This window comes from Brassica rapa, chromosome A01 (assembly GCF_000309985.2).
Source record: "Brassica rapa cultivar Chiifu-401-42 chromosome A01, CAAS_Brap_v3.01, whole genome shotgun sequence".
Classification (NCBI taxonomy): domain Eukaryota; kingdom Viridiplantae; phylum Streptophyta; class Magnoliopsida; order Brassicales; family Brassicaceae; genus Brassica; species Brassica rapa.
In genome coordinates, this window is record NC_024795.2 from 18005151 (window position 1) to 18015271 (window position 10121).

Consider the following 10121-nt stretch of genomic DNA (forward strand, 5'->3'; position numbering starts at 1 on the left):
TTAGAGTTCAGTGAACTCCAACTCTTCTTGTCATTTTCTCTGATAGTTAGAGTTTCACACGCATATAAGTAGAGAGATGAGAGTAGAACAAGGGGCGAATAAGCTTATATCTTTGTTTAGAACTTTGGAAAAACGTAGAACTTTCTTGCCATAAAGACGCAGTCTGTTTCGGCTCGACCAGGTGTCCCTCAGATCACAGTCTGTTTTGACATTTAATACAACCGGCATCTCAATGTCTCCGTTGAGGTCAAGACCACCAGCCGAAAGAACAAGATCACGATAACCAATGACAAGGGTCGTTTGTCTAAAGACTATATTGTAGAGAACTATTATACACAGCTCTGATAAATGATAATATGTCGAAAATGAGATTACACTGCTTTAGCTGATGTAGAATTATGTGGAATCACCAATAAAGTTTAAACACTCTAGAACCGAGTTCATGCTCCTAGAGAAAGAGGAACAAGACATTCTGGAATATGAGGACTTTACGATAGAATAAGAGTTTGAGACGAATCTTGAAGAAACAGTGACAAAAAAAAGAGACGAATCTTGAAGAATAAAAAGTAGACGAGAAGAATGATAGAAACAAAAATTCCTTGTAATCTTTTTTATTAGAACTGACTATGAATAACCCATATCAGAAAATACACTCAATCAGACCTACGTATTAGTGGCAAATACTCTCTCCGTTTTTCAATATTTGTCGTTTTCAGTTTTCTATGTAACATTTATTAATAATTAATGTTGTCTGACCAATGATAATATATCTTCTATTTTTATATTGGTTGAATTGTAGTTAGGTAAATAGTTAATGATGTTTTTGTTTCAAAAATATAAGAAATTAATGATTTTTTTAATCTATGTGTATAATTTTAAAACGACTTATATTGAAAAACAGAGGGAGTATTATCCAATGCAGTCTCAATTGAGCTGTTTAAGTGTATTCAATTGCATTAATTGAGAAAACATTGAATTCTGTCCAACAACCTTATTTTGTTAATTGAATTTTAATTTCATTAACAAAATAACATATTCCTTCCGTTTCAAAAAAAAAAAAAATCTTAAAAATATATTGGTTTCAAAAAAATACATTTTCAGTGCATTAATTAATTGTATTATTCATTCGGCTTTTGGATTGGTTCAATGGTTATTATTATTATTTTTTTTGCTAAAAAGGTTCAATGGTTATTTCCGATGGGATAAACGTCGTCGCATGATGATGATATGTCTTTCTCTCCTAACGGCCAAATTTTCATCTCTAACCTCACTGTCTGCAATGGAAGCAGCGAGATTCATCAACCAAATTCAAATCCCGAAAAACCCTAATCGCAGATCCTCCTCTCGTCCCGCGCGCTTTATCAGAGCTTCGTCTTCACAGGTTCTCCTTCTTCCTTTTGCTGTCTCACTCTTTCTCTCTCCCTCTTATCTTCTGGTTTTGGGGGTCAGCAGGAGCCGAAAAGCTACAGAGGTCCGAAACCGAGCAAGAACTTGGTGGCTGATTTCGTTTCCAGGAACGACGACTCGGTCCGGAGCTTGCCCATCTACGTCGGAGGCGCTTCCCTCTTGGCCGTTCTCTTCAATCGCGCTGTTTCCGGTATCGCTCCTGTTGCCGATGCTAGCAGGTAAATAATAATAATCTCTTACCTCCGGTTCGGTTCGGTTCGGTTAAGACACTGGTTTGCTCATTTGGTGGGATTTTGTAATTCGTAGCTCACAGTCAAGAGCGGATCTACTGGCGCTTGGTTTGGCTGTAACTAACTTATTGACCGGTTTAGTCTGGTTATCGATCCGACCGAAGACCATAACACCAGTGGAACCTCAAGGTGTGGACTGCAAAGTTTTGGAACCCAATCTTCCTCCATCAATACTCTCCGAGTTGTTATGGTACTCTCTCTCTCTCTCCTTTGTGTAAAGATGAATGCACAGCACACACACTAAGGGAAATATAAATCTGACTCATTTGATCTCTGTGTTTCAGGGCTTGGGAGTCTCTTAAGGTGGCAACATGTTGTAAGTCTCTGGTTATTGTCTACAATGGCATTTGCCTTCTTCAAATCGGGATGGCTGCTAAATCTCCGGATGTCAACCAAGCAGTCCTTGTAAACACTGCTAAGCTGATGACAGGATCGGTTTACCGAGGGGTATTCAAATCCAAAGCACGTCAGTAGTAGAGTACCAACTTTCACTTTATATTTTCAGATTTTTTATCTAACTAATAAGAAAGAAAAAAAATAAAAATAATGATTTTGTCTTTGTCAGAAAGTTACTTGGCAAATCTTTCTCTATATCCTGGGAGATCAGAGCTACCATTTCTGCCTCCAAATACACAGGTATGCACTTAATAGGTTGTGAGAATAATGAAACTGTGTGACATGATTTATATATTATTGGGGTTTCTCTCTGTTAGGCGGTGATTTTGCAGCCGCTTGGTGATAAAGGAATCGCAGTTATTGGCGGAAACACCATCAGAGGCTTCACGTCTTCAGACCAGGCTAGTAAAACTTTCTCTTCTTGTAGCTTAGAAAAAACTAATAGGACAAGTAAAAAGAGTTGGTTTGCTCATCCATGTTTAGGCATGGATTTCTTCAATTGGGGAGAAGCTTGATGCCACATTGGGGAGACGTTTTCTTGATTCAGATGAGATTTCCCAAGAAACAGATCAGTAAAGGTAACACAAACAATGTAAAGAACTTTGTTTACACAAAGTGGAAATGTAAAAATAGATTCAAGAAATCATGAACTAAAACACTTATACATCAGCTTAGAGTTCATGTATAAAACCAATAAAAACTTCTTCACGAGCCCAACTATGAAGTGTGTGCTCAGGTAGAATGAAGGCTTTTGGAACCTTTTTCCTTCAATTCTGTAGATGGGCATTTCGTTTGTGGTTGCCATTTTGTGTTATGGTGCGAGACACTAACAAATCAGTGGAGAGTACACTGAATGATGTCTCTAGACAACGCACTCGTCTCCCCAGCGACTGCATTTCGTTCTGCGAGCTCTCCATGAATCGCTGAAAGAGATCTAACAGACTAGACTGCTGTTTTTCGATCTGAGTGATCTGGTTTCTTATCAGAGACAACTCTTCTTCTGCATTCTTTCTCTGTGATGAACTACTACTACTACTCTCCTCTTCTTCATCACCACTCTGAACAACAGCAACAGCTTGTGACTTATTAGATCTATTCTCTTTGACCTTAGACGGTTTTGCCGGAAACAGAACCCTTTTCGTCCCCAATGGCCGCAGCTCATCTTCAACATCATTTAACTTTGAGCCTGTTGGTACGTTTGGATTCTTTTCTTTGCTCTTCAATGTGTTGATTCCTTTTCCTGATTTGGAGAGGGAAGATGAGTCTGGAGAATCATCTCCAAGTTGCTTCCATAGACTCAACGTATGATTCATCCTCTCCCTAACAAGCTTAACCTTATCAAATCTTCTGCTCTCAAGAACACCAAGACATGCCTTCTTATACAAAGGAGCTAACTCTTCTTCAGCCGTAGCTACTCTAGCCACGGCCTCCGCAGCAGCTTTCCTCGCATGCCAATCATCGCTGCTTAGAAACTCCAACACGTTAGGTAATAGCCAATCTAGAACCGCCTTGTCGCTGTTTCTGCCTCCAATGGCGCCGATTACGCTTCCTATGGCTCCTAGAAGTTCAGGTTTCGCCTTGAAGCCTTCCGATTTGAGCAACTTCCCGATCTTCGGAAGCGCTTTCTGCAACTGCTCGACATCAGGATCATCAGCCGCGTCTATAGCCGCCGCAAGGCACACGGCGGCTCCTATCTGCGCGTTGGCATCGCAGTCGTGGATCAAGGCTTCGATCATTGGCCCGGCGAGGACGGAGAAAGGCGGTTCGGTGATGTTGGTGGTCATATCGACGGAAGCGGTTGCGCAAGCGGCGCGGACGGAGGTGTCAGGATCGCGGAGACGGCGGAGGACGGTGGAGACCATCTTCGGGAGGTGAGGAGCGAGGGAGTCTCCATGGGAACGAGAGAGTAGGGAGAGGAGAGAGACGCAGTGTTTCCTAACGGGAGACTTAGCTGAAGAGTCTGTGGTTTGGAGACAGTTTATGAAGAGGGAGAAAGCCTCCGGTGAGAGGTTGAGAGCGATTGAGTCGAGCTCTGCGGCGGCTAGAGATTGAGTGTCGCGATCGGAGAGACGGTTGAGACAGGCGATGACTCGCTGCTTGAGATCAGTAACCGTCCTCGGCGGTGAAACAGACGGAGACGAGCGCATTTGAACGGAAGGCATAAAGTTTCAAGCAAGAAAAATAGGTAAGGAAATAGATATGGCGGCAGAAAGAGAGAAGGCAATGAAGATGAAAGTTTGGTTAGTACTTGCCTTTTAAACAAGACTCCTCTTTGCCTTGCCTTTTAAACAAGTCCAGTTTTCACCCCCTTCCAACCAAATTTTTGTTTTACATTTACTCTATACAAAATTATATTATTATTTTAAATTACTCATAAAAATAGATCCCCCAAAAAATTCGTGACAACTCCATAATTTCCTTCTTCGTAAGAATATGTCAAATATAAATTATCAGACAAAGGCTTCTGTTTTTTATTAATGTTTTATTATTACATCAAAATAGATTTCTTTTTAGTATACCAACAAAGATTCCATAACGTGCGCAGAGAATAGTTACGTAAATCTTCTGCGTATATTTATAATATTATTTGAGAAGTCACTTTACGTGTCATACGTTAATTTTCACCATAACTACTTATAAAAGTACCTTAATGAATTAAATTATTCTTTCAAATTACCATTAATAAAAATATTTAATAATTTATTCCATTTAAATTTTTGTTTCCTTTTTATATTTTGTTAAATAACATATATAATAAAAAAATAAATATTCATATAATAAAAATGAAAATAATATTTACAAAAACGAAAATAGTTTATTCCAATTTACATTTTAAATTTTAGTTTCCTTTTTTATTTTTTTCTAAATATCATATATAATAAAAAAGAAATGTTCATATATTAGAAAATACGAAAATACTATTTACAAAAGGGAAAGACAAGTTATTTTATGAAAAGATATTTATATAATGTGATTTCGTAAAAAAATAAAGTTCACAGAAAACAGTTTTGATGTTAAAAAGATAACGTCTCTTTAAAACATAATATTAAACAACATAATATATATATATTAATTAATTAATAAAAATATTTTATTTATGTCAGTCATTTTCTTAGATTTTTACAAAAGGTAATTTAAATAACATATAATAAAATATCATTGATGAACTAAAAATATTTTATAATTGATACGATTGAGATGTTATTCAATTTTACATAATTTCTTTGTGTTAAACTTTTAACTATGAGTTTTCAAAATTTTACAAATCTACAAATATCAAATTATACAAAAGAATTTACAGAATTATATTTATATATATATAAGATAAAAGCTGAACTAATGAAATAAATAAAATTAAATTTAGTTTAACTAGAATCAAAAGTAATTGTGCTTCGAATTGAAGAAATATGTGTAATTTAATATTATCCATAAATGAGTAATTTAAACAATCTATATTTTTAAGTCCAAGACCAAAACATAAATGTAAAAAATAAAACTTAATCAAAATATTAATCTATATTAGCACACAAAAAAATACTACCGTTAAATTTAGAGAATTAAATACAATTCAATATACAAAAGTAATAATCACATCATCGACTATAGATATTATATATTCAAATTATATGTATAATTTAAATAATATAATGTTATATAAAATAAATCATACATATAAATTAAAATTAGAATATTAATAATGATAATATATTTATTTGTATAAAATTAATGATGGGAAAATGTTGGGGACTTGATTAATTTCAAATAACTATTACACAGTTGCGACTAATGTTTTAGGATAATTTTCTGTTTATTTATCTGATTGCAAATCAGAACTTTAAACCTGAATTGGTTTACTGAGGATCAGTAAGGGCCTGACTGGTTCAACCGCAGCGGTTGCGGTTGCGGGAGTTTGCGGATGCGGGTGGTTGCGGTTTCTAACGGTTTTAAGAGATTTGTACGACTGGTTCTGCGGTTAGAAATTGGTGCGTTTGCGGGATACTTATGACTGGTTAACTACCAAATGCAGCAGCGGTTAAATAAAAAATTAACAATATTTACATTTTATACAATTATAAAAATATCAAAAATAATAATATTATAATAAATATAAAATTTATATTTAGAAAGTTATAGTTTAAATTTTTTTAAAATATAGAAAATATTTTTATTTTAAAATTTTATAATATTAATTAAAATATAATTGATATATTTTAGCATTTTTATAATTTCAATTTATTTTTTTATTGATTTTTTTTTATTTTTGTATTTATATTGTTTTGGAAAAAAAATAATTTTTTTTTATCCTCCCGCAAACGCCCGCAACCGCAAACGCTAGCTGGAACCAGCTTTTGAATTTATGAGGTTCAGAGCGATTTGGAGCGGTTTAGAGCGGTTTGAGCGATTGTTGCAAAACGCCAGTAACCGCTACCAACCGCAAAAGCTGCGTTTGCGGGTGGTAGTGGAAAAACCAGTCATACCCTAAGTGCAAACGCTATTCAAAATATCAAAGTTTGCAAGAGAACAGAAATGTATGAAAAATAAAACATCCATTTTTCTATTTTTTGGACAAAAATAAATATATAACCGGAGTAAACCAATATGATCGGGTTAACAACCTAAGTGAGTGGAATTGTATTACCCTATTTCCCGTTTACCTATTTCCTAAGATCCACAATTGATCCCACTTTCCTTTTTTCTTTGTGTATATTGAAATCACAAGCTATTAAACTAAACTTCATTTGGAGAAAGGTTACAGAGAATCTAGATTGGGACATCTGTCATATCAACGAAAAATAAAACTAAGATTAGGCGGCAATTTACTATTTTATTACAAGCAAAAGAAGGAAAATATACCCAGTGTTGTTTACACATGAGCTGATGAGCCAGTCAAGCAAACACGGTTTCTTCCTTAAGTCTTCCACGTAATATAACGTGAAAGGGGATTATTGTGGTTTCGTATAGTTTCCTACTATTATACTTTTCAAGAAAAAGGCTGTACATTGAGAAATTCTTAACTTTAATATTTATATAAAAAAGTTCTTAATTTAGAACCCATTTACAAAAAAAAGATCATAATCTTGAATGTGATGGTAGCCATCATGTTTTCCCATATGATGAAAGCGGCTAACGTTTATGGGGGCCATGTTTGTTTCTCATGGCTTACATCTTAAGTACATTTTTAATAACTACGAGAGTTTGAATACTGTGATTTTGTGTGTTCGTATAAATATTCATAAGACAAAGCTTAATCTTGAAATTTTGACCCTTTATGGAGATCAAATCTTTCCAAATTCCAGTATGATTTAAACATACAATCTCGAAGATGTTTACTAAGTAACTTAGGAGATTAGGAGTTTTATAACCGTTAACCTAAGTAATCTTTTCTCTGTGACGTTTAGCAATAGATAGCTTACCTAATATATTAAACGTAAAAACTAATAAATGAAATGTTGTCAAAGTTCTTATACTATCCCTTATATATTAATTAAGGAACATTTGAAAAGATGTAACCTCAATTTTGTATTAATTAAAAGAGGCCCCAATGCATAGGTGGCACTCAATTAGGTAGTCAATTACATTCAATTGAAAAATAAGTAGGTCCACATTCGATTTTTATATGTTGTTAGATACATAAATTGGTCAAACTATATGATATAATGATATGATATGATATTTTCTTTCCTTAAATAAAACTACGGAATTACCATAAATGACTAATATATATATGACAATTAATGAGTTTAATAATAAAGATTTGATAACAATGTATATCTCCTCCATCATTTTTTGTTTAATTTTATATTATTAAAATAAATTAAACAATCAAATTAGCTATAAAAATAAAATTTAGATTTTTTCGTATATGTTATATTTTGAATTTTTAAAAACGACAATAAATGACTAAAACTATTAAAATTATTATGTTAAAAATTAATGATCAATGGTTTAACATTTTTATTATAAGAAGATACACATGATTTTAAAACCATATGAGTAAAAAGTATTATTTAATAATAAAATAAATATATATATTAAACACTATATACCATAAGATTACATAAATATTTTAATATTAAAACTTTCAATGAATTTTCAAGAACATTTATAAATTATAAACTTATTAAAGATTTCAGATTGAAAATTTTGTTATCGATGATTTAAATATTTTGTTATAAAACGATATGAACGATCATAGAACCGTATGATTATAAATTATTATTTAATAAATAACTATACAAAATATACTATTCCTAGAAAAATAGGTTGGTCCATCTTAACTTATATTACACTTTTTATTAAACTAACTATCGAATTGATAAATAACGTACCAAAAAATGTTTTGCACTTTCCTTAAATAAAAGCTACGAAATTACATAATATGATTAACGTATATGTGAAAATTAATTATAATGAATAATAAATATTTGATAACAATTTTTGTATCTTAGTTCTTTTTTTAAATTTATATTATTAAAATATAATTAAAAATCACATTAAATATATAATAAAAACATTTAAAAATTTTCTTATATGTTATATTTTGAATTTTTCAAAACGTCTATAAATTATTAGAAATTTGAAGATCCTCACTCTGAAAATTTTGTGATCAATAGATTATTTTTTTGTCATAATAAGTTACAAATGATCATAAAATTGTATTAATATGAACTTTTATTTAATATTATAAGAAGATACACATTATTTTAAAACCATATGAGTAAAAAATATCATTTAATAATAAAATATATATATATTTTATATATATATAGATTATACTATATACCATAAGATTACATAAATATTTTAATATTAAAACTTTCAATGAATTTTGAAAAATATTTATAAATTATAAACTTATTAAAGATTTCACATTGAAAATTTTGTTATCGATGATTTAAATATTCAGTTATAAAATGATATGAATGATCATAGAGCTGTATGATTATAAATTCTCATTTAATAAATGACTATATAAAATATACTATTCTTAGAAAAATAGGTTTGTTCATCTTAACTTACATTATATTTTTTATTAAACTAACTATCGAATTGATAAATAATCTACCAAAATGTTTTTTGCACTTTCCTTAATTAGAAGCTACGAAATTACCTAATATGATTAACGTATATATGAAAATTAATTATTATGAATAATAAATATTTGATAACAATTTTGGTATCTTAGTTCTTTTTTTTTAATTTTATATTATTGAAAGATATTAAAAAATCACATTAAATATATAATAAAAACATTTATATTTTTTTCTTATATGTTATATTTGAATTTTTCAAAACGTCTATATATTATTTAGAAATTTGAATATTCCCACTCTGAAAATTTTGTGATCAATAGATTATTTTTTGTTATAATAAGTTACAAATGATCATAAAATATAACGCATATGAATTTTTATTTAATAAATATTCAAACTAAATAATATATATATATATATATATATATATATAACACTAATGATTTAAAGCAACAAGATTGGCTGATCAATTTAGTCGTCCAGTTGAAATCTTTCAAAAGTATGTGAAAGACTAAAGTCAATGTAAATATGGATTTAGAATAGTAGTTATATTTTACTAACCAAATACCGAAAAAAACCGAACCGAACCAAAACCAACCCGATATCCGGATTGAACACCCGTAATCTAAATGAAGCCAAACTATTGTTTCATTCTCCAAAATATAATAAAAATAATAACTTAATCCCGCGCAAAGCGCGGGTCTTATCCTAGTATATACTGTTTGACATACTATAATTAATTTATTTAGTCTCTTTTGTAAAATTGAAACGCGTGACATATATAATGAGGTACTAACAATTAAAAACATTTATCCAATTTGTCTGCAAGATTCTTTTGCAGAATGAATGTGCATCATCCAACAAGAGGAAAATCGTTTACAAGAAAGACTCCTATGGGCTGGGTATTTTCCATGATGGACCTGAACAAGATAGAGGTATAAAGGAAAACTAGCCCATTAGTAAAAATCTAATACATTAAAATTAAAAACAAATT

The 10121-nt window shown here is 31.2% G+C and overlaps 2 protein-coding genes across 2 annotated transcripts; one reads left to right on the forward strand and one right to left on the reverse strand.

Moving 5' to 3' along the window:
- The first annotated feature begins 665 nt into the window (after positions 1 to 665).
- On the forward strand, positions 666 to 2852 carry LOC103829302 (protein COFACTOR ASSEMBLY OF COMPLEX C SUBUNIT B CCB4, chloroplastic). Its single transcript, XM_009104965.3, has 7 exons — positions 666 to 1381; positions 1453 to 1625; positions 1714 to 1887; positions 1982 to 2163; positions 2263 to 2333; positions 2411 to 2494; positions 2577 to 2852. The coding sequence occupies exons 1-7, from the start codon at positions 1217 to 1219 to the stop codon at positions 2667 to 2669; spliced, it is 942 nt and encodes a 313-aa protein (XP_009103213.1). The 5' UTR covers positions 666 to 1216; the 3' UTR covers positions 2670 to 2852.
- LOC103829286 (TORTIFOLIA1-like protein 5) lies at positions 2683 to 6152 on the reverse strand. The gene has a single exon (XM_009104947.3). It carries the CDS (start codon positions 4253 to 4255, stop codon positions 2861 to 2863), a length of 1395 nt encoding a protein of 464 aa, XP_009103195.1. The 5' UTR covers positions 4256 to 6152; the 3' UTR covers positions 2683 to 2860.
- Between the last annotated feature and the right edge of the window lie 3969 nt (positions 6153 to 10121).

Bases quoted from the DNA above. Each gene is read 5' to 3' on its own strand.
- LOC103829286 (XM_009104947.3), bottom strand. From the start codon at position 4,255: ATGCCTTCCGTTCAAATGCGCTCGTCTCCGTCTGTTTCACCGCCGAGG.
- LOC103829302 (XM_009104965.3), top strand. From the start codon at position 1,217: ATGATGATGATATGTCTTTCTCTCCTAACGGCCAAATTTTCATCTCTA. The intron at 2,334-2,410 runs GTATGCACTTAA...TCTCTCTGTTAG, and splicing joins TTCTGCCTCCAAATACACAG to GCGGTGATTTTGCAGCCGCT. The intron at 2,495-2,576 runs GCTAGTAAAACT...ATCCATGTTTAG, and splicing joins GCTTCACGTCTTCAGACCAG to GCATGGATTTCTTCAATTGG.